The 24227-nt window shown below is 37.6% G+C and overlaps 2 protein-coding genes across 3 annotated transcripts; one reads left to right on the top strand and one right to left on the bottom strand.

The window, feature by feature from the left end:
• Nucleotides 1-3406: 3406 nt before the first annotated feature.
• Nucleotides 3407-5367, bottom strand: yeats4 (YEATS domain containing 4). The gene is given in 8 exon segments (XM_056245277.1): nt 3407-3637; nt 3639-3661; nt 3777-3864; nt 3945-4034; nt 4586-4680; nt 4787-4853; nt 4955-5074; nt 5171-5367. Coding segments are annotated over 8 exon segments (681 nt in total). The 5' UTR covers nt 5222-5367; the 3' UTR covers nt 3407-3490.
• A 1814-nt stretch (nt 5368-7181) lies between these two features.
• cpsf6 (cleavage and polyadenylation specific factor 6) lies at nt 7182-23339 on the top strand. 2 transcript variants are annotated; one of them, XM_056245273.1, is made up of 11 exons: nt 7182-7315; nt 8101-8310; nt 9711-9814; nt 11540-11685; nt 11788-11958; nt 12533-13022; nt 13934-14038; nt 14612-14727; nt 15597-15750; nt 16212-16413; nt 23176-23339. In XM_056245273.1, exons 1-10 carry the CDS (start codon nt 7256-7258, stop codon nt 16399-16401), a joined length of 1746 nt encoding a protein of 581 aa, XP_056101248.1. In that variant the 5' UTR covers nt 7182-7255; the 3' UTR covers nt 16402-16413; nt 23176-23339. The 2 variants fall into 2 exon arrangements, with proteins under 2 accessions (XP_056101248.1, XP_056101249.1); XM_056245274.1 differs by lacking the exon at nt 13934-14038.
• Nucleotides 23340-24227: the final 888 nt, after the last annotated feature.

The following is a 24227-nucleotide window of genomic DNA, read 5'->3' as shown; positions in this document are numbered from 1 at the left end:
GAAAGAAAACTGCTGAGCTGCTCCAAGTGTTTTCATAAGAGCAGCAAAGCCATTTCACCGAGCCACTGAAAAGAACTGGACGGCCTTCAGAACTTTTGCTCCATTATCTGCAATTCAACACAGCCTCAAAATCAACATTTCACATTACGGAGAAGAAAAATCTTTCTGCCATAAATCGAGCATGAAAACGATTAGTAGGCATGCCAAGAGAGTCACAACACTAAATGCTGAATCTCACTGAGATTTGTGAACATTATTGTGTAGTGCTTTAAAACTACTTGCTTAAGAGAATGGACACCTAACCCAATATCAATACAAAGTTAATGCGTTTAAAGCATCCTTGCTGTTAAGAGTACATGACGCAAAAGTGCGTCAGAGAAAACGTCAAACGCAATAACGGGAAACCATAAAGGCAGTGCTGCTGAGTCACTGGGCAAACAGGAGAAACACAGTCATCATCAGCACACACACAGATTTGAGGGAGCGTGTGTATTTGACGTCTTTACACTGTCCTGCTTTTTGACATCTATCAGCAGCACGAGGCGGCGTTAGAGACTTTTGCCAAAGCTTTATCCTATGGGTGGAGATGTTCTTGGCCGTCACACCCAAAGGTCCTTCACTGAAGCGCAATCATGACTCCAGGTGTGGTGACCTAGAATACACCGCACCCATTAGAAAATGGACTAATATGTCCTCCATTCAACTCATGCCATCACCAGGCCGGTGATTTGGAGTGGAACATCTGGAGTTATTAACTATGAAGCAAAGCAATACCTCCTCCTATATTTGCATGGACCAAATCTATCTCTAAATAACCCACCAGACAGATGAAAACCAGACATCTGCATGTCAACCTGGGTGATTTCCGGATTCCGGTGCAATAGGGTCCTGCTGCTGAATCGGTTCAACATTTCATCACGTAGAAAAAGTGAAGGGCATAACTGCTGCATCACTGCTGACCGCTGCTTTCCCAGAAACAACACATTGCCAGACTGCAAGTGAGGTTCTAGGAAACACACGACCCTTGAGGAGCTCTGAGGATCAATGCTGCTGATGGAGCGTTTAAGATACAAGCTGTATGTCTTTTAGCATATATGGTCATGGTGAACAGCATACTAACAGTAACAGTATACAGAAGTATTCAATGCGCTGTTTACATTACACAACATAGAAAAACAGCAGAAATGTTGCATAGCTTGAGCTAAAATGTGAAAAAGCATGCAAATACCAGTAAGTGTGAATGGAGGGAGTCATATATATAAGCAGTGTTACTGATTATTATCAGGTTTATTAATTAATAATCATACCCTTGACTACCCTCTGAAAGTCAAACTAGTGAATTGTGTGTTTATATAGGTTCATTTAAAAATCTGAAAACCCACAGAATGTAACTTTAAAATATAATGAATTATTAATAAAACAACCACGTATGTGAGGTATGATGGTAACCCAACCCACCAGACCTGAAACTATTCGCCATTAAATCACCATCAAATGCACTTAAAATGCATTTGTAAGTTACAATGAGTTGTTTTGTGTGTGATTTTTTTATATAAACACAATATTAGTTCATCATCACTTATCAGGATAAATACACACACCAGTTTAACTTTTACTAGCTTATTCATGTTTATTGTGCTTAACGTTATATGAACCAAGCACATCATATTTGTAAGCTTTTATCAGAATGTTTTGATAAACTCCAGTTTAACTGCACACACACACTCTTACATCAAAAATGTTTGAACACACCGATGCTATACTTTATAAACATCAGCGGTCAAACAAGTTTTAAACTCTTTTTTTTTGCACCAAAATAACAAACCAACAGGAGAAAATATGTCATAAAACCCAGTCTTGGCTGGTTTGTATTATATAATAGTTTGTGAAGCTACTATGCTAATTACGTAGCCAGCTAACAACTAATCACAGCAGAACAGATTTGATTTCTAAAAAATAAGGTAAATGTGTACTTACTAGTCATATCTCCACTGCTGAGTTTAATAAGTGGTTAATTGTGTAGATAAGCGTAATAACTGAGTGTTTTCCAGTCAAATGTGTAAAATCTCTTCACGGGACTCATCGCCCGAATCAAACTCCCTCACAGACACCAAAAACAGCGAAACTTTTCCATCTATCCATGTCCTGTAGTCCCGATACGGCTGGGAAACAAAAGGAAAACGCTTGAAAATGTTATTCCGATACTGATTTTAAAGTCTAACCGGTTTCACTGTGAATTATATGTAAATAAATGCGATATTTTAGTTGAGCAGCAGCAGAAAGTGAAGGCGGTCGCGCAGACTCAATGTGAGCTCGCTCAGCTCTCGCTCTCATCAGGAGAGAGAGAGAGAGAGAGAGAGAGAGAGAGAGAGAGAGAGAGAGAGAGAGAGAGAGAGAGAGAGAGAGAGAGAGAGAGAGAGAGAGAGAGAGAGAGAGAGAGAGAGAGAGAGAGAGAGAGAGAGAGAGAGAGAGAGAGATCTGCCCCATTACTACTGCATCCGGGTCGTGTGTGTGTCTGAGTGAGGCACTCATTTCTGAAAATAAAGAAAAACTTATGAATAAAGGAAGAGGATTCCTAGACAAGCCTTTCAAAGCATTAAAGCCAAATAAATAGTTTTACCTTTGTAAACGTAGCCTGAAATAGTCTATATAGGCTATCTGTTTAAAAAACATGCATCTTTGCTTTTTAATATAAGATCATTGTTATATAATGTGTAGTATACTACATATAAGTCTTGTCCTTTATATTTTCCCCTTAAATATCATTACTACAATGAACAAATCTCAGAATACTATAAAAAGTGGTTATAAAAAGTGGTTGGCAATTGCTGTATGGTTGTGCTTTAGCAGCCTCTAGTGGAAGTATACACATTTTAAACACTTAAAACAGCAGTTTTTTTCTCTTTTTAAACATCTCATGGGCTGCACCCAAAAACACATACTTCCCTACTATATAGATTCCCTACTCATGGGATAGTAAAGTGTCCATCATATGCGCACTTCATAATCTCTGCTGAAGTAGTAGGTCATCCGGGTACTTTACTTTTGCCTACTCTTTTATGAGTACTGTGAATTCAGACATACATATTTTGTCACACTCTTTTTCACCTTCTACATAGAAGAGAAGAATGCCAATTTCAGATGCAGACAATTTGCTTTTTTTTTTCTTGCCAGTCACCTTGGTCTTGTTCATTATGGGCTTTGAGGGATGATGTTCTGTAAAGCTGCTTGAAACAATGTGCATTTTAAAAAAGCACTATTAAAATAAAAATGACAATGTATTGTTATATCATACTCAAAACTGGATGGTAAGCCCGAGTCGTAAAAAAAACAAAGTTTTATTCATACAAAAAAAGTCTAAAGGTCATGTATTGCCACAGTTGTTCACTACTAAATATACTGTCAAACTTTGAACCAGAAAACTAAATTGATCAGTCCCACAAAAGCATAACAAATCCTGCAGCGCTGAAGGCTGGTGAGCGTAACATCCTCAGTGATCTTTCATCTGGTCCTCCTCCTCCAGTCTGCGTATCTCTCCCTTCAGGAAGTTGATGTTTTCTCTGGAGGCTTTCAGTCGCTCCTTCAGCTCTACGATCTCCAGGCTGGTCTTCTTCTTTGCCGCTTCCACTTTTTCTCGGTGTTCGTATTTCCAGCTCTGCAACTGCAACATGGAACACTGAATGTTTAGTTCACATGATTAGAACTGCGGTCTAATTTTAATGTACAGTATGTTCAGGCTGTTCAATAGGAGCTGTAAAGGTAAGTGAAGCACTCACACTCGGTCTCGTGTTTGTAAGCACCTAACGTCAGCTGTCTGGTGGTGTTCAGAAGTTGCTGCATCATGGCTGTCGGGTCTTGAAATATCTGCAAAAACACAGGTTTTAGGCTTTATGATTGTATTAATACTATAATGTCATGTTGTGCTGCTCTGATCAAATTCGCACCATCTCGTCGTAGAACTCGGACACAACAGTCTTCTTCGGCATGGCGCTGGAGTCTGACTGGAACAGCTTCAGCAGATGATACAGGGTGACCTGAAGAAAAAACACCACAACATCAAACCTTTGCTTTTTTCTATTCATTTAATACGAAGGTACAGTAATGCAGGGGGTCCAGGGGGGGCAGTAGAAATGTTTAAATAAAAACCGTGTAAATTTTGGTAACACTTTATTTTACAGTGTATTTTACATGTAGTTACTATAGTCAATCATGCATAGTTACATGCAACTAACCCTTAACTTAAATTATATAGTAAGTACATGTAGTTAATTATTACTAATTACACTGTAACAAGGACACCTTAAAATAAAGTGTAACCAATTTTTCTAAATAAATAAATAAAAATAAGATTAACTAACAGATTAAAAAGTAAATAGTTTGATTAAAATAAATAAATAATTAAATAAATAAATAGATTTGATTTGATTTATTAAAATAAGTAAATAAAAGTTGATTCAAATAAATACAGCTTAAAATAATAAATATATTTTTTAATTATTTACATTTTATTTAAATAATTGAATAAAATATTTTTTTACTCAATCCTCAAGACACAGAGGGGAAAAAGTCATATAATGCCATTTACCGGTCTCTCATTTGGATCGATGAAGAAGATCTTTATGATGATCTCAAACTCTCCCCATCCCGTCTCTGTAATCTCATACGGAGGCTTCGTAACAACTGAAATAAAATAAAAAGTATTTGATCAGTTATGTGTGTTAATTAAGCCATGAAATTTGATACTGATATTTTACTTTTATGCAGCAAGATCAACTGAATAGCACACCTCTTAAAGGATTCCCATAACTTTCGTGCAGTTTGAACTGTATTTTTTTTACATAAGCAGACATATCCTGGGGGAATATCAACGGGGAAAGAAAATAAAACTTTGTTAGTGAAGTTTACCATTTATATACAGCACTTAAAATGCCTACAAAAAGATGTAAGTGTCAACCTCATTTCTGTAAGGCTTCACATAAACTGTCCACTGATGAGTGTGACCATCGTCTTCTCTTTTCTTGCCAAAATATCGTGCAACGTTTCCAAACACGATGGGTTTCACGATAGTGACTCCCTGAGAATAAAGTCATGATGGTAAATACATAAATCACCTGTTATTGTAAATGAACACCAATGGCATCAGCATTAGCCTTATGATAGCTTTCCCTACCTTTACACGTCCCCCCGAATCTGGACCAAATTCAGCCATCCTCTTAAACATAGTATACAGAGAGGATAGTGTTTATTCGTATTGGCTTCTATGAAATGGGTACAGTTATGAAATTAACTAAATTACTGTATTGAAATGCCATTAAGCACAATATAAATGCTCTTCAATGACGAAAGACACTGTGTTTGTAGCGCTCTTTTGATTGCGTCTCTACGACAAGAACAGACGTTTTTAGGCAAAATTTCAAATTAAGAGTCCTAAATGTCTACTAGTGACTTACGTGACTTTTTACCCCACTATTTTGACTTTTTAAACCAGGATTGCGAAAAACAAGAATTGCGAGTTTATATCTCGAAATTCTGACTTTTTTCCCCCAGAACTGTAAACTAGTTATGAAGTCCAAATCGCGAGATATAAACAGCAATTCTGAGAAAAAATTAAAATCTGAATTGTGAGATAAAAAATCGGAATTACTGTTTTTTTTTTTTTTTTTTTTTACTATAATATAATTTCATCAAGTAAACTCACTGGTATGAAATCATGGTTAAAAGCAGGGGCGGATCTACCGGGGTGGCATAGGGTGGCAAATGCCACCCTAAAAGAAAGCCTTGCCACCCCTGCTGCCACCCCAGTTGGCGGCAACGAATTAAAAGTTATGGCCAATTTGACAATTTACGAACGCGAATCTCCAATGTCCGACTGCAGTGAATTCGCTCCGTGCATAATATGACGACCGTTGACGTTCGTACTTTATTGTGTGGGCAAATACTTCCGGTGATCTGACCGCGAGAGCGGGAGACAGCGAGAGCAAGAGACAACAGCGACCGAGTTCCATTACCAGAGAGATAAGTTTTCAACCCGACCAAATTTTTAAATGCATATATCATTTTCAGTGTATTTCACCTGTGCGTTTCTATGCTTTATATTACTGCATTTATTTTGTGCAAGTGAGATGAGTAAAGAACATCTTTTTCATATATCATTATCTGTCTGGTGTTTATAAGCAGTAGCCTACAGTATTTTACTACGTGTAAAATATACACAAACTTAGCTATATTAAGTTGTTTGTGTACAGTTAAAAATATAAATGTAAAATATGTGATAATAATATTGATCGAGCAATTGATGTAAGTAAGTAAAAATACATGCGCAGAATTAAGAAAATATTATTTAATATTTATGAAGATAAATTTTAGCCTATGATAAAGCAAACGTGTGAATGTTCACAGGGTATTTTATTTAATATTATAACTATTATTATATAGTAGTGTAATGTAGACAGACACTATATCACAACTAAAAAGAGTTTTGAGTTTTTTTTTTGTTCAATTTGCACACTGAATATGGGTTGGAGCTCTTTATTTTGAACTCTCAAAGTGCACCAGATTGATGAATTTAACATTAAAAAGCACAAAATTTTCTTACGGGGGAGCATGCCCCCGAACCCCCCTAGAGGGACAGAGGTGCACTCTGCACTCACCACAGATTTCCATGGGAAAAACCGGTATGCAGCTTATAGCTTGTTTTAGGATTCATCACTGTGGAGTATAGTTCAACTGAGTATAGTTCAACTTTTAGTATAGTTCAACCCCCAACCCCCCCCCCACACACACAAAACAGATACAAATAATGCCCTTTTGTAGTGTGTTACACATACGATTTCTCATCAAACTGTGTTAACTGTGATTAAATTCAGTATATATACGTCTGCCATGTTGCCACCCCTCAAAAATTCCTGCCCCCCTCTTGCCACCCCATAAATATTTTCCTAGATCCGCCCCTGGTTAAAAGAAAAGTTTCAATAATAGCTATCAAATGGTTTGACTGGGATAGAGCAGAGGACCATGTTAATAACATTTAAATTGAATATAATTGGTCAATTTTGAAATTTTATACACTAAGAAGTTAAGAACCACAAATACAGAGACTTTAAAGTGAATCTCAACAGCAAAAGAGCAACTCAAACTTTATTTTGAAATTGTGTATCGCTCATCAGGCAGTCTCGTTTTTTTCCGCGTGCTTCTGGCTTCACGAATAGGCGTCTCTTCTTCACGCGAAGACCGAGGAGGAGGAGGGAAACAGAAAATGGCGGACGGTGTTGATCACATTGATATTTACGCCGATGTAGAAGAGGAATTTAATCAGGTTGGTTTACTTTAAACATATAGATTAGCTTAATAATATATCTCTTACGTGTTGCACATAAAGATTAAAGAGAGCTCCATACATGCAGCTCTCTAAGGAACTAGGGCGTCTGCTAACTCTAGCATGCAGCTATCGAGCCGCGTTTGTGTATACGTTAAGATAGAGGTTAAAATGGTTATATATCTTATTTGTAGTTGTTTACCGAAATAATGTCTGTTCTATGTCAGTATGCATTTGGAACGCGTGTTTGTGGCGCGAAACGGACTCTGCGTCTCGTGCGTTCATTGTTTGTGGTCTCGTGCAAATACAGCAGGCCTAGCGCGAGGAACAATATCGCGTCAACTGGTCTGGCCAGATTTATAGTTATGATCAATAAATGCTACCTCAAACGTTTTCACGTTGTATCCAACACTCATAAATGAGTGTTGGTTTTTCCAGGTTTTATTTTCCCACAGACCGGTTATTTTAATAAAATGCTTATTGGATTTGGAAGCAGGAGCTCAAATCAGGGAATCAGATTGATCACGATATTTATTTTATTTACTTTTAAGGTTCCCTTATTGTGTGCTTTAAATAATGTTATATGCACTTGCGTGTTTTTCATAAAGGAGCCGAATTTTAAACATTAAAATTGTATTACCCTTATTTCAATTTCGTTTCTCTTTATTGATATTACCCATAATACTTTAAATTATGCATGATTTCTTACAATTTTGATCAGAATTTGCTCATGGTTGAGTTTCTGTCATATTTCTGAAATGTGTATTTGTCATTCCCGTATACAGGAATCCGATTATCCTGTCCATGAGCAGATTGACCTGTATGATGATGTCATCTCGCCATCTGCCAACAACGGGGACGCACCTGAGGACCGAGATTACCTGGATAACCTGCCGGCACCTGGAGGCAATGAGGGCTCCAAAGGAGCTCCACCAAACGTCGTCTACACCTACACTGGCAAAAGAATCGCTCTGTACATCGGCAACCTCACATGGGTTAGTCTTGTGCCTCTTCATTTTCAAAATATCTTGACATAATGAGTATTGGCATCTCCACAATATTTTGCTCAGACAGAATCTATATACACTACTGGTCAAAAGTTTGAAATAAGTTTTCATATGCTTTTAAAAAGTATGTTAATGCTTAACAAAGCTGCATTTGTTTGATCAAAATACATTAAAAACAGTAATATTGCAGAATATTTTTTTACAATCTAAGAGAAATATTTTCTTTTTTAATATATTATAAAATCTAATTTATTCCTGTGATCAAAGCTGAAGTAGTGCACCCTCATAAGTAAAATATTTTCCACATTTTGATTGTTTAATCAAACTTGCAGGGTCATTAACAACAAATATCATCACTTTTGCCCGTTACTCTGTGTACAGTGTTTCCCCTACCATTGTTTTGGGGGGGGGGCCCGCCCCCCCTAAATTGCTGACGAAATCCAGTCATAAAAAATAAATTTACTGTATAACGCGGAATTTCATGGAATTTGTCAATCTTTTGAGGAATAAATAGAAAGCAGTTAAGTATACACTTGAAATCAAATCGCGATGTAGACAAGTGTGTGTGGATATTAAACCACAAAGACAATTTAAATACGAATCCTGCTTGTTCTGTGTGAATGAAAGGTGCAGCCGACGTGCAGTTTAATTTACCACACACGCACTGAAGCACGTGTGACGCTTGCGCTGTTTTTTTGCCTATATGAAGACACAAATGCATGAACTTCCTCTCCAGGCTCTAGATCCACTCTGAAAGTCACTTCGTGATCATTTCACCGCTTCACTTGAGAAAAACTATCATCATGACAAACACACAAACTCAAAAGTTCTTCACGGCAACCCGTCAAAATAAAAGTTCGGTTTAACTTGACAGAAATATATTACCGTTGTACAGTAGAATTTAGATATGTCCCAATGTAATAATACTAACACTAATCCAAATAAATTATCATCAAAACTGAATTTAAGGAATAATCCATGTTTTAATTTTAACAGTAAATCTCATTGTGCAGCACGTTATTTGACAAAAAGTTTATTTAATTTCATATGATTAAAATTGATGATAAATGATAAATTTTTTGTTTTATGTCTTCATTTTATTACCAGAAAAAACACAACACAGAATTAGTGTGATTTTTTTTTTTCCATATTTTTAAAAAAAAATGTTGTTTACGTTTAATGATTCATAATACACTATTTCAATTAATTAGACATGCTTTTTGATTGCTAAAAAATTTACACCACGTATCCGTAACACGCCCGCTCCGCAACACTAGCAGTCCCCCCCCCCCCCCCCTTAAAAAAAAATCCTAGGGGAAACACTGGTGTATATGTATACATAAATAATATTCTTTTCCAGTGTTCAACTTGTGCTTTCCTCTTTACAGTGGACCACAGATGAAGATTTGACAGATGCGATTCGCTCCATAGGCATCAATGATGTGCTGGAGATAAAGTTTTTTGAGAATCGGGCAAATGGCCAGTCAAAGGGGTAAGTCAATTTTGTTTTGCCTTTCGACTGCATGGCTTTCTAGATATCGGCACCGAACTTAAACAACCCTTATTGGTCGACCGCTATCTTTTTGAAACATTATGGTTTGGGGTTTATAGTATATTTTAATTGGGACATTTCAAACATATTTGCTGAATATATGAACAGCCTCTGTGATTTACACTGTACGTCTCCCTTTAACTGAACTTGCCATGAACTTACAGGTGCATAACGATAGTATAGCTCTTCTTTTGACCTTCAAGAACACAATGCATAGTGACACTGTAGGCCTCACCTTAGCTGAACTTGCACCTGCATAATAGTAATCTTTTCTTTGGCCTTTAGCATGTGAATATGCCTCTAGTAGGGAGTAGCTAGAAGATTTGATAACTGGATGAGTTAGCAGACTGTCTAAAGATGAAGAGGCAAACAGCTATATATGAGGTCCCTGGTCAAAAACGGTATAAAAATGAGTTGTGTGTTCATCCCGTTATGCTACGTTCACACCGGACGCGAATAGCGCGTCAAATTCGCGCCTACCGCGTCTAGTTATACGCTTGACCACTTTGAAACCATTCACGCGTCAAGAACGAAATTGACGCGCGTAAAAAAACAAAACTTTGAAGCGAAATTTACGCGCGTCTGAATCGAAACCCGTTGGCGGCCATCTTTTTTTATGTTGATCGAGCATTCATCGAGAGAGTCACCGCTCTGTATTTGCTCTGAATAGCATATATTCTGAACACGAGAGCAGAACGGCGGCGTAGGGGTAATCGTCGCCGTATTTGTGTCCACCAGACCCTTCAAAGGCGAACCCAGTGTGGCGAGTTTCACCATTTGCTCGCTCCAGGAGCTGCGCCTGGAAGACGGCCGCTGTCAGCGGTACTTCCGCCTGTTCCGCGCCCAGCTTGATGACCTGTTGTCCCGCATCGGAGCGAGGATCACCCTCGCCCTCATCCACCTAATCTGTCATTTATTTTTGTTTTGATGATAAATGGAGCCAGCCTCCAAAAGTGATTAATCTGTCCTGTGATTTTTCTCTCTCTCACACACATCACTGTCCAGACACGAATGTTGGTTGTCTTTACATTATAATAATATTTCATATAGGCCTAATCTAGATATGGAACAAATAGCATTCAATACAAAATGAAAATGTCTCATAGGCCTATATTGAAATCAAGTTTTATGTGATAAAATATTTGCTTTGTTGTGCATTAGAACTACATTAGAACCACCGTCAAATTACAAAATAATTTATTGAAGCATCCAGATACTTCACAACGTGACAGCAGCAAGCAGCTAGGCTCCTGATTGGTTAACGCGGCGTGAATTGACGCAGAAGTTCAGATTTTTCAACTCGGGCGGCAGATGCGAATTCGCGTCAAACGCGTGAATGCACAAAATGCACCATTCGCGCGTAACACGCGTCACGAATGAGGCGTATTCGCGTCTACCGCGCCGCGCTCTACGCCTCATTCGCGCCGCAGGAATTTTTTACGCGCGTAACGCGTCTTTGCATTGACTTAACATTGAAATCACTCGCGCCTGACACGCTATTCGCGTCCGGTGTGAACGTAGCATTAGTTGTTCTGCGGGCATCTCTGCTTTGTTGTCTCCATCAATAGTCTAAGCTTTGGCATCTGAAGCTCTGTGACTTGATCGATTTCTTGGCAAGAGAAGATTTTCTTCACGACAACTTCTCATCCGCTCTGTGCTCAACAGGTTTGCGCTGGTCTGCGTAGGTTCAGATTCCTCGTCCAGGAAGCTGATGGATCTGCTGTCTAAACGGGAGCTGCACGGACAAAACCCCATCGTCACTCCTTGCAACAAACAGTCGCTCAGCCAGTTTGAGATGCAGTCCCGAAAAAGTGAGACCGTAATTCATAGATGATTCGACAGTTTCTATTTACTTATATTGATTGAACATGGTTTGTCAACCTACTATTGTGTGTGTGCTGCAATCCCCCCAGGCACACAGTCGGGGCAGATGTCAGGAGAGGGGAAGGCTGGGCCTCCAGGAGGAGGTCGCAGTGGCTTCCCTCTCGGCAGGGGTCGAGGGCGCTTTCCGGGCCAACCTGGCCCAGGTGGAGACCGTTTTCCTGGACCTGGTGGACCTGGTGGACCTCCGCCACACTTTCCAGGTACAAATCTCTAAATCAGTGTCCTAAACTGAGGTTTGTGAGGGAACTGCAAGTTGATGAAATGCTAATAATTGACCTTATGACAGCGGTTACTTAACCATGCCCACTGCTTTTCAAGTGTGGCTACTCTTTCTGTGTTTATCAAACATAATGACAACGCAAGTTGGCTCACTCGCTGATGTATACAGTTTACCTTTGGTGCAGAATCAAACTTTTGTATCAGGTTGGGAGAAAACCTTGGGAGAACCCAGGCTCAGTCGCTCACTTCTCCTCTGGCCAACGAATGAACAGTGTATGATTATGATTCAGGCACCATTACTAACTAAAATAGTAGAAAATGAAAAGCACTTACTAAAAAGGAATTTAGCGGCATGTCATTTCACTTAATTCAGATAACTATGAACATACAAATGTGGTGTTAAATCATACAAATATTAAATTTAAACTCTAAACTATAAGTTAGACTTATAGAAAATATTTCAGGTCAAAGGGGTTTGGCTGAGAAAACGTTTTGGGAATCCCTGTCCCACATTCCTTATGCAGTCTTTCCTCAAAATGCATGTTGCTCTTGCAGGGATGCAAGGACCACCGCGTCCTCCCTCTGGCCCACCTGGGCCTCCGGGACCCCCTGGGCCCCCTCCACCTGGACAAGGTCTACCGCTGCCTCTCGGTGGACCTCCTCACAGAGGAGACCGCCCTCCACCTCCCGTCATTTTTCCTGGTCAGTTTGGCCAACCTCCAATGGGTCCGATGCCTCCTGGCCCGCCTCCACCAGGATACGGGCCTCCCCCAGGCCCCCCACCACCTCAACAAGGTCCACCCCCTCCCGGACCCTTCCCACCCCGTCCACCTGGGCCCTTAGGACCCCCGCTTGGCCTTGCACCTCCACCTCACATGCAGGGACCCCCACCTGGAGGTCCACCACCAGCTCCTCACGTCAACCCGGCCTTTTTCCCTCCACCTGGAAACAACAACATGCCACCGTCCGACGGCAGGGGTCCTCCACCCGGCGACCCCTACGGCCGCCCTCCTCCTTATGACCGAGACTACGGCCCGGGTGGCAGGTAATAAACACCTCACCTTCACTGTACTGTAATTCTCACCCTGTAATGAGATCTCAGGTCTTATTGGTGGAAACTGAATTGTCCCATTTGTTGTTGACAATATACTAGGGCTGCACAATTTAATTTAATTATAATTTATCAGTAAATAAAAATTGCTATAGCTGTTCCAAACATTTGCAATAGTGATTTAAAATGAGGGAGTTTTTTTTTGTTGTTGCTGTTTTTTTTGTTGTTTTGTTAAGCTGCGGGTTTGTTGTGCTTGTTTGTAGGGCTGCACAATTTGGCCTGAAATTGAGATTATCATTGTAACTATAACAATAATAAGAATACTTTTATGATGACTATTTTAATATTTAGTAATTAAATATTACCTTTAAAATGTTATTAAAATAATTACATTGTAACATTAAAATATAAAAAAATGTGGTTACACTTTCTTTTTTTTTACAGTGTCCTTTTTACATGTTACATGTACTTACCATAGTAATAACAGTAAATTATGCATAATTACATGCAACTAACCCTCAACCAAACCATAATCCTACCCTAGCTTATAGTAAGTACATGTTAAGTAAAATTACTCAGTACTTAAGTATATAATTACACCTTAAAATAAAGTGTAACCAACATTTTTTTACTGCACAACTGTAAAATTACAATTCAAATATTTACTGTGTGCAAAGCTGCTAGTGTAAAAACACTGCCACTCTGAAGAATGCAATGCATTTAGTTAAATCGCACTAAGCATTGTATTGCAAAATGGGGTTTATTCCAATTAATCGTGCAGCCCTACTGCATACTACCTACTACATACTCCAGAATTGGGCAATGTTGGTAAAAAAAAAAAAAAAAAAGAAGTGAAATGTGTAGCCTCAAACTGACCCTGAATCTCCTCTCTGGCCTTTCTTCAGTAACTTCAGACCCCCTGTAGTATGTGGCTTTGAGCCCTGGATAAACGAGGGGTTGGTTGATGTGAAAAACTCTGGCCAGCACTTGCACAATACAAGTGATCAAGGGTTAGTGATGTAACCGTCCGCTGAGACCAGGATCCCGAAATGGGACCTTCGTTTCAGGCTTGTGTTGAGTGTGCAGCATTTCTGCAGTGATTTTTCAACTAGTGATGCACCGAAACACAGAAAACGAAATCCCAATATAAAGTTGCAGTAATTGAACTTTATGCTGTTATGGGTTTCGTGTTCTTCGGTGATAAATGAGTCCTTGTAAAGTTCTTCGGCAACAAATTTTAAATATTGCTAAAATTTTTGTTTTTAAATGCATCCACAGTTTATCCACATTGTGTGCACAAAATAGATGCTTACACAATCAAAACCATTTTCAATCAATTACTTTGGCCCTCCAAAACAGTTTCGGCCCAAACCAAAAATATTTTTTTCTTACTGTTTCAGCTGAATATATTTGTTTGCCGAAATTTTTGGTGCATCGCTAATTTTAACGTGATGCAATGCAATATGATTCAGCGTTAACAGCACTGCTGCACTTTGTGTGAATTTGGCCCTCGGTGCATTTGTTTTATTCTGACTTATGCTTTTAGTTTGCGATTCTTAATGCAACTGCTTTTTCTTTTGTAGGGACATGGATGCGTCTCGCACTCCTCTGAGCGAAGCAGAGTTTGAGGAGATCATGAATCGTAACCGAGCAATCTCCAGTAGTGCTATCTCGAGGGCCGTGTCGGATGCGAGCGCAGGTGTGAAAGTGATTTAGTTTCTTTTGGTTTGTATGGTTGCAGTTAAATTGTCTTATTTGCAGCTAAGTTATATGAAATAAATCCTAGGTTTTTTTGTTGTTGTTTTTTTGCAATTTCACAGCCACATATGATCAAGTTGTTAACTAGGTGCCGCTTGTCATTTTCAAGATTCACATGTGGTAATTTATTGAAAGGTTAAATATCCTTCCTTGTCATCATGCCTTTTGTCAAATTCCAGGACTGCGTTGTTTTTAATGTTAATATTCAACTTTTTTATTTAGGAATATGGCTTATGTATTTAATGTATCACCTGAATGTATTTTCAAATTGTCTAGTTGAAATTTTCCCTAGTTTAAAGTCCACCTGTAGTCAATAATTTTATTCCTCAACTCATCTTTGATCACCAAATTGACATAATTGAACTTTTTTCCCCTTAATTGCATGCCTTAGCTTGAATGTAACTCTACACCCATGCCTCATTTATTATATGCGGTTCTATGAATATGCAAATTAGCCCCGCCTCCACTCACTCACACCAGCTCAGAGATCCACTCATTGACGGGATTGGTTGCAAGGTAGTTTGTGAGGTCAGAAACACCAGCGATTTCAAACCGTGTTATTGTCTTTGGTTCACTGCAGTTTTAAGGAGAAAATACTCAGCAATGGTGTTGACTTATGCATTTGCACATGGTTTGTCTTAAAGCATATTAATAACACCACGTAGACATATAAAAAACACATTAGTAGCTTGACTTTCACCACAGGGGGACTTAAAATGTTTGTTAATTGTATGGCTTTAGTTATTCACTTTGTTCTCACCATGAACATGACATGGCTTTAAAATAATACTAAATGAATAATTTTTGCAGCTGATTACGGCAGTGCTATAGAGACTCTGGTGACGGCCATCTCTCTAATCAAGCAGTCGAAGGTTTCCGCTGATGACCGCTGTAAGGTTCTCATCAGCTCACTGCAGGATTGCTTGCATGGAATTGAATCCAAATCTTATGGATCTGTATCGAGGTAAATATCTTGTGGATCTGCATGGGATTTTTGTTTTTGTTGTGGAGAATGATTCATTTTTGCATGATCTTTCGTCTAAGTGAAACGTGTTTTAAGACCACTCTTTGCTGATGTAACCAGCGCCACAAGGGCAGGTAAAAATCAGGGATGGGAACCAAATAAGGATTGCGCAGCCCTAGTAAAATCAACCAATAATATCAGAGCCTAACATGTTCTTTTTCATGATCTTCTCAAATCCAGATGGAAAAATAGTCTTGCCCTGTTTTTTCCGTTGGATTAAATTACTTCATGCATTTTCAGTTTGCCTCAATGCATTCAATTAGTGCGTGAATTGTTTCCATTTGCATCAATGCATTAATTTAGTGCATAGATTTTAAATTTGCATGCATGAAATAATTTAATGCATTGCAACAAAAGTATTTCATGTGGTTTAATATTATTCAATGCTTTTCACCCTTTAGCAGACGGGAAAGGTCCAGGGAGAGGGACCACAGTCGCTCTCGTGAAAAGAACCGCCGGCACAAGTCTCGCAGCCGAGACCGGCACGAGGACTATTACCGGGAGCGTAGCCGCGAGAGAGACCGCCATCGTGAGCGAGACCGTGACCGCGAGAGAGACCGAGAACGTGAAAGGGAATATCGCCACCGTTAGTTGGAGAGGAAGGTGTGTATCCTGTTTGTTTCTCTGTCTGTCTTTCTTTCTCCTCTTCCTTCAGGATTCAGATGTACTTGCATCTTATCCTGCAGAGGTTGGGATATCACAGGTAGGTGATCGGAAAAGGTGAGCCTTTGATCCTACAATGTGACCAAGTACTGTAATTTTCCCTACGGCTAATCTATTATTTTTTTTTCTCTTTTATTTTATGGATGTAGCATGATGTGAGTACTCGGATCCTTTAAATTTGTGTACCGGTCTTGAAGCCGTTTATTGTACAATATCAGCTCCAGAAACACTAAACTGTCCGGCACTGTTATAGAAAAAAGCAATTGTGTTGTGCACAATCCAGTTTGTCTTTTGGAGGGATTTTATGTGTATTTAAATGTTTACAAAAACAAAAAAAACAGAATGCCTTTCATAAACATTGCACTTTAGTATTTGTCCATTTTAGCTTGAGATTTGCTGCAAGTTTAAAGACTATGCCAATTTTGTCAAGGTCAAACAGAAAGCTACCTTTATCATACTTTGCCTAATTTACTAATTGTTTGACAAAAAAATCAGGATGTATTTGCATGTCTTAAGGGTTGCAATTCTGAAATATAAATTCCACCTGTAATCATAAATGTGAAGAGAATTTGGTTGTAGTTGGATGAGAGAAAATGAATGTTTGTATTTCACATTGAAACATTTACTGATTTCAGTGAATGAGCAAAATCATGTTTCTCAGGTTGTGCATTGACATTCCTGTAGGCAGATTTGATATTGACATAATGGTTTTCCTAGTGTTTAGTTCCACATTGAACTGAATGTTGTGAAAAACAAATGAATGGAGTCAAATTGATCTGCTTTGGCATTTAAAAATGCGTTTGCTGTAGTCTTATGTCAGGTTGAGTTGTGCATGGTGTTGGCCATATCAAATTTTTTCATGTTGTGCCTTATGAATGAAGTATTTAGTCTTGAACATCTGTACAGTATAATTTCAGAAAAGCATTCTGAATGTCTTCTGTCAGAGCAAGTTAAATGTCTTTTACTGTGAAGGGTATTTCAGACGTCACTGTGCGTCCTAGTATTTCTGCAAGGTTTACAGTCATATTTGCAGGGTTTTAGTAGTAAAGTTTTTCCATCTTAAAAGTTAATTCATCTGAATTTGACATTTTCTCAGTTGACATCAATTCGTTATTCATTTATTTTCCATGTTTGTTAATGTTACACCTTAGATAATTCAGATGTAGCAGTTCCTCACCATTTACACTTAACTCACTCAAGCATTTGTTTTAACTGTAAAATAAAACCACAGATCTGCAATGTCAGAAAGTGGCCCTACTGGGAAAAATAATACAAAGTATGCCTTACATATTCATATATCTCCCTCAGTGCTTTTATGAATGGGGAAGAACTGCTAGTTTTTCCAAAGTGAACATTTTTACGTTTTTTATTTATTTTTTTCTATCGGTAAACATACTCATGTTTGTAATGATTTACGATTGCTTTTATTTAATATGCAACCAATATTTAATAAATATTTTCAAAGTCAGTATTTAAATTTATGTAGCATGTCCTCAGTTCAAACCCTGTTGGTCTTAGTTAAATTTCTGACTGAGACACTTTACTGTCACTGTCTCACTTGTGGCCTGTTGCTTCATAGCTCTGTGTGACTGTTTCCTACAGGCTAAATTTTGTACTGTATGTAAATGCTGAGGACACCATAATATGTGTGATCCATTGTGAGTGACCTCACATACATTTGATTTTAGATGCATAGAGACGTTATCATAACTGTCCCTGGACAAAATTATGAAACTAAAATGCAACAGACTCATTTTTAGCAAATAGATTGCAATCATTGTAAATGCATAAACTTAAGCACAATTACTTTGTCAATTTTGTTTCATGTAATTCTGGCAAGAAAAACTTCCAAATTGTTGTTCTTGCCTCCTAGCCAAAAAATTCTGAAATTGCCAATTAATCGGATGGTCTTTTTTATTTTTATTTTTCTCTGTATTATATCAACTGTTAACTTTAATGTACAATCTATAATTGCATCAACACTAATCAGGGAAATACTATTGTGTTCCAAAGCCATTAGCTGCAGAATTTACCTTGCACTTTTAATACATGCTGTTTCTCTTATGCCGGGTTCAGACTACATAATATCAGCCCGATTTTGGCACGATCCGTTTGACTTAGGGTGCCGTGGTGTACGCACGGAGCAAATGCTTTAAAATCCTTCAGTGTGCAGTGCAAAAATATCTTTACTCAATCTCACCTGATCTAAAATGCTGTCTTTAATGTCGCGTTCAGACTACGCAATTATTTTGTCTGTTACGATAGTCACTGTGTCAGATTGTGATTTTAAACTCCTAAATTCTTCTGTCGTGGACAAGAAACATGTCAGACTACATGTCTCACAACAACCAATCATCACTTGCCACATTTAACGATCTATGGGATGTCATTCCGAAAGCAGAACTATCAAATGGCTACCGAACATTGGCTACCGAAGCGGCATGTTACCTTAAAGGGATAGTTCACCCAAAAATAAAAATTCTGGCATTTATTCACCTTCCTGTTGTTACAAACCTGTATGAGTTTCTTTTTTCTGTTGAACACGAAAGTTATTTTGAAGGATGTTGGTAATCAGACATTGACTTCCATGGTATTTTTTTTTCCTACTATCAAAGTATATCGCTACCTTCAACTGTCTGATTACCAACATTCTTCAAAATATATTTTGTGTTCAACCGAAGAAAGATACGCATATAGGTTTGTAACAACAGGAAGGTTAATAAATGACAGAGTATTTATTTTTGGGTGAACTATCCCTTTAAGATAACATGCCGCTTCGGTAGCCAATGTTTACGCTCTTGTTTCCGAAAGTCATTTGATAGTTCCGCCTTCGGATTGACATCACGTACATCGTTAAATGTGGCAAGTGATGATTGGTTGTGAGACATGTAGTCTAAAGACAGCATTTTAGATCAGGTCAGATGGAGTAAAGATTTTTATGCACTGCACACTGAGGTTTTTAAAGCATTTGCTCTGTGCATACAGCCCTATTATATTTGGATATTTGGATGTAGTGTCCATCTGTATGGGGTTAATCTGCGGAAATGACTGTTTTCCAAGGTTGTTTGTGTAGGTTTTTCTCAAGTAATGGTGCTGACATATTGAACGGTTTAATCCCCACCCCCTTTCCTCTGTTCAGTATTGTGCTTTATAAGATTCTGTCACAGGATTGGACAAACTTATGTTTTTGTGGTAGTTACAGGTTTTACTAGTAATTGTCATTCCAAACAAACTAAACTGTGATATCCTTAATTCAGTCCAAGAGTTTTCATGTGTTAATGTCTAGTTAAAGTAAAATTTTAATATTTATGAAATTTCTGTAGTAAAATGGGCTGAGACCTATGAATATGGCTATAGTAAGACACAGGCTAATGTTTTAATAAGAAATCACATCCTCAGTACGTTTTATTTCATGTCCATTTCTCTTGTGACTAACAGATGCTCAAAAGAATAATTAGTTTCTGAATTATTTGTCCAACCCTGTGTACTGTAACTCCAGTGTCCACCGAATCACTAGAATCAAGCTTGTCGTTCATTTGCTGTTTTTTTTTTTGTTTTTATCAACTCCTAGACACTTAGCTTCTAGGTCACATTATGCATAAACTCAATGGTAGAAAACTGTAAATGATGGAAAAAGCATTTTATTTTTAAGATGCAATGATCGTGTAATCAGTTGAAATGTGGATTTGATGCTTATTCTTAGAGGTGCAGTGGACACTGTATATTTTATTATGTGCTTCACAAAAAGTTGTTCTCTATGGGGGAAATAAGATTTTTCCTGTTGTAGCAAAAATACAGAACTCATTTAATTTAGTTTAATTGTAATTGACTAGTTAACTGCTCTAAAGAAACTTAAATGATTGGATGACCGTTTGGAAAAAAAAATCAGTAAAAGGCTAAATAAATTGTAGTATCTTTTAAGTAGTTAACCATGTGTAGATGAGTCGTTAAGTCATCATTACCCATGATTGAAGGATTGTTTGGCGACATTAAATTTGAATGTTCTGTTTTACTCCTTTTTAGATGTGAAAATATTCAATTAGAAATAGATATGAAGTGTAAGAAAATGAGCACTAATCAGACATGGATCACTTCTGCTTATAGAATTATAGTTTACCTGTGAACTTGATTTTGTGCAACAAGCCCAAAAAAAAAAAACTCAATTACTATGAGTTAACCTTGTTTAAAGCCATAAGAGGTCATACATGTTTTACACCCAGTGAGACAAACCAATCAGCCAATATAATGTCAAATCAGTATCATAATGCAGGAATTATGCTATGCATACTGTCTAACATCTAGCTTATGCAATTCAACTGAATAAAGTGACTGCATGTTCATTTATTTTGTCATATTCAAAATTATAGGTGTCATTTATCCTCATCTTGTTGCAAACCTGTATGGGTTTCTTTTTCATTAAAGGAGCTAAAATGTGCCCTAAAAATACACAAGTACTTCTGTGTTGACTACAGTTGCTGATTTGTATGAATTTGTTTTTGATTGATTTGTCTCAATGGGACTAAAAGCCATATATTTTCATATGACTTTAATACATATTTTGACAACTGGTTAACTCTTATGAATTACAGTTTTGATGTGAGTTATTGTGCGTCTGCATACTTATAAGGTTTATAATTTTCATGAAAGAATGATAATTGCTATTGACTAAGTAATCAGAGTGAAAGTGAAGTATTTGCTCAGTTGTGGTGTTGAGTTCATGTGTCATAGTTGTGCATGCCAATGTCTATGCTTTTGTGTCATCTTTTCACACTGTATTGATGCACTGATTCCAGGGGCGTGTCTTAAATAGTGTTGTATGTTTTTAGCATTTCCAGTTATCACTGACTACATTTACATGTGCACCAGTAATGTGATATTTTCCAATAATCAGAGTAAGGTCTTAATTGCAGCAAGATGTTTACATATTAATGCCATTATTCACTTACCCCAGTGCACAGCACAACTAATAAACTCACATAAAAGTAGGCTTGTTACTAGGGCTGGGTATCGATTCAGATGTTCAAATTCGATTCGATTTCGATTCACAAGCTCACAGTTCGATTCTCGATTCGATTTCGATTATAATGAATATAGATGTAATACAAATCTGTCTAAATATTAGTTATAATTTTTTATTACATTGATCTCAACTAAATGTTTGTTTTTGCAATGGGGTAATTTTTTTGTTAAGAGTTTATGCAACACATGGAAGCTTGATTTCAATCTTTGAATTAAATTGAAAAAAAAATAGCACAAATAAATACAATAGATTAGGCCTAAAGACACAAATAAAGAGACATAAAAAGAAAAGTTTTTGGGTAGGTCAGAAATACTACAGAAACTGAATAAAGTAATCCAATGTAAAATAACACTGGATAGTCTTTTAGTCCTGACTGAATTAAATACATAGGCTATTAATTCTGATTCCTTACAATTAATGCTATATTATGTTGTTTTGACAACAAAATTAATGACAGACACATATGGCTGCGTTCACTTTAAGAACTAGTGCACGGATCCATTACTGTTTCATTATACTGTCTGTCACACGCGGTTTATGCTTATTTAAGACATAACCGACTGTCTTTACGAGGTTACTCACCAAGACCAGAGTTTTGACATCATTTTGCGTGTTTTTAACTGTTAAAGCGATATAATCCACGAAAAATAACTTTTGTTACTGGCGAGCTGTTTGTGAGGCGGATTTAGGCTTTACTGTATATGCACGCAAAGAAAAACATGCGCGAGTGCGCGAGCACAGGATAGTTTAAAATTGCTTGAATGTTTAAACTGGTAAAACTTTAAAAAGTCGTGAAAATGATAAACGTTAGTTACGATGCAATGCTGGCCCGATTGTGCAAGTGAATCATGTCCCGACTCCTAATCACGAGTGTATCGACGCCTGCAGCGCTTGACGCTTGCCTTGTGCTGAATGAGAAGACGCCGCACGCGAGCCCTGAATATGGAAAAAAATCTATTCGTGGCCGTTGAGAATCGATTTTGAATCGACCACATTTTAAAAAACGATTAATCGAAAAATCAATTTTTTTGCCCAGCCCTACTTGTTACTGGCCAAGCTCTTCCAGCGTGTTTTTTCTTCTCACCAGTTCTCTTGTAATCGGCCTAATTTTTTTCCCGGTGATACGCCTCAAATGCCTCCATTTCAATGTTTTTGACTATTAATATACTGCATTATAGGGATGGATGACCCCTAATAGTCGATGAGAAGAGGCTTAGTCGACCAAATTTACATTAATTAACATTTAAGTCACTTGTTTCTTCTGGAACAAGTGTTTACATGCCTGTTTAATGCTATTTAAAATCAATATCCACCAAATTTTACTACGATAATGACTACGGTTATAAGCTTAAATTGCCTAAATCTCATTGTTTTCACATTGAGGGTGCATGTGAACGTAGTCACTGTTCTCCCTGACTGCAGTTAATATACTTTTGTATCTAATTCTGTGCTGATGTGAAACTAAATTATTACATTTACGTATTACCCTATATTGCTATAATCAATATGAAACAAATTGCCCCTTAGGCTGATGCTGTTATAAAATTGATTGAACGTTTGCATGCCTGTGTATGTCTGGGACAGTCTGAGCGTGTGTAGATGTAGAGGGGAAAGACATCTGTGTGTGTTTCTGGGTTCTGTGCCCCAAAACAAACTGCCACCTTCGTTTTGACACCTTTCAGCTGAACGCAAGAGGAGGAGGAGAGACGTCAGGAGCAACGTGGATTCATCCGACAGCATCCCGCATCGCAGAGCGCTGGACTCCGGACACAAGGAGAGTTCTGTCAAATATTACATACTCACTCTTAATTCCAACAGCTCTTGTTTTATTTTTTACTTTTATTTGGAAGTCAGTTCAGCTTTTGACAAATTATTTGCCTGCTCATTCGAAACACAGAACAACTTTCCGACTGCTATAATGTTGTAAATTGTCAGTTAGCTAGATTTGTTTTTATAGGAGCTTTTTTTTCATGTTTCTCCCCCCTTCCCCCTCGTCCATATAATGTTTGTAAGTGTCTTTTGCCTTGATTATTAAATAGAATCTGTGTTGTAATAAAGTGTGTACTGGGGTTGTTGCTTGTTCATAATTTAGGTTTATACTTCCCATTTGGGTCAATCTCCATTTTAGCCAAAAGACTTAATTGCTCAGAAATGCACATTTTCCTTAAATTTGTCCTACTTGACAATCCCAAAAAAAAAATTTTTTTTTTGATCTTTACTTTCTATAAATGCTGTGCCATTGTGCCTTTTCCAGTTTTACCCGATTTCAAGAGTTTCCATGCAGTGGTCTCAGTGTTTAAAGAGGTGAAGGTTTGGGTAAATTTATCATTCATGTTCATATTCAAAATTATTTGCCAAATCATGTAGGGTTTTATCTTTCCATGAAACTTTTCAGTGGTTTTCTTGATTGTAATTGGGATTACACAATTCAAATGTGAAATGCTCCTCTAATTTTTGTAGTCAATTTATTATTTTTAGAACAAAAATCACTTGAGTCGTAACTATTAATACAAAATACTCCGCATTTGTAATGTATCTGACACGTGTACATTTCTTTATGCATTTATCTTATGTTCATATGTGTGTATATACAGGCCATATTGTAATTTGTCCTTTTATTACTGTTTGATTCTGCTAATTTAAAATTTAAACGTGAGATTTATGCAAATTGACTAATGCATTGTATGGATTTCTCAACTTGTCTGTCCCTTGTAAAAAGGTTAGTTTTTAGATC

Source organism: Rhinichthys klamathensis, unplaced genomic scaffold (assembly GCF_029890125.1).
Source record: "Rhinichthys klamathensis goyatoka isolate OS25496 unplaced genomic scaffold, OSU_Roscu_1.1 h1tg000029l_1, whole genome shotgun sequence".
In the NCBI taxonomy this organism is placed as follows: Eukaryota; Metazoa; Chordata; class Actinopteri; order Cypriniformes; family Leuciscidae; genus Rhinichthys; species Rhinichthys klamathensis.
Note: the sequence above shows the minus strand (reverse complement) of the source record. Positions and strands in the feature narration are given on the sequence as shown.

Coding starts and splice junctions, on each gene's coding strand:
- cpsf6 (XM_056245273.1), top strand. CDS start 7,256: ATGGCGGACGGTGTTGATCACATTGATATTTACGCCGATGTAGAAGAG. Junction 11,686..11,787: donor TGAGATGCAGTCCCGAAAAA/GTGAGACCGTAA, acceptor CAATCCCCCCAG/GCACACAGTCGGGGCAGATG. Junction 11,959..12,532: donor ACCTCCGCCACACTTTCCAG/GTACAAATCTCT, acceptor TTGCTCTTGCAG/GGATGCAAGGACCACCGCGT.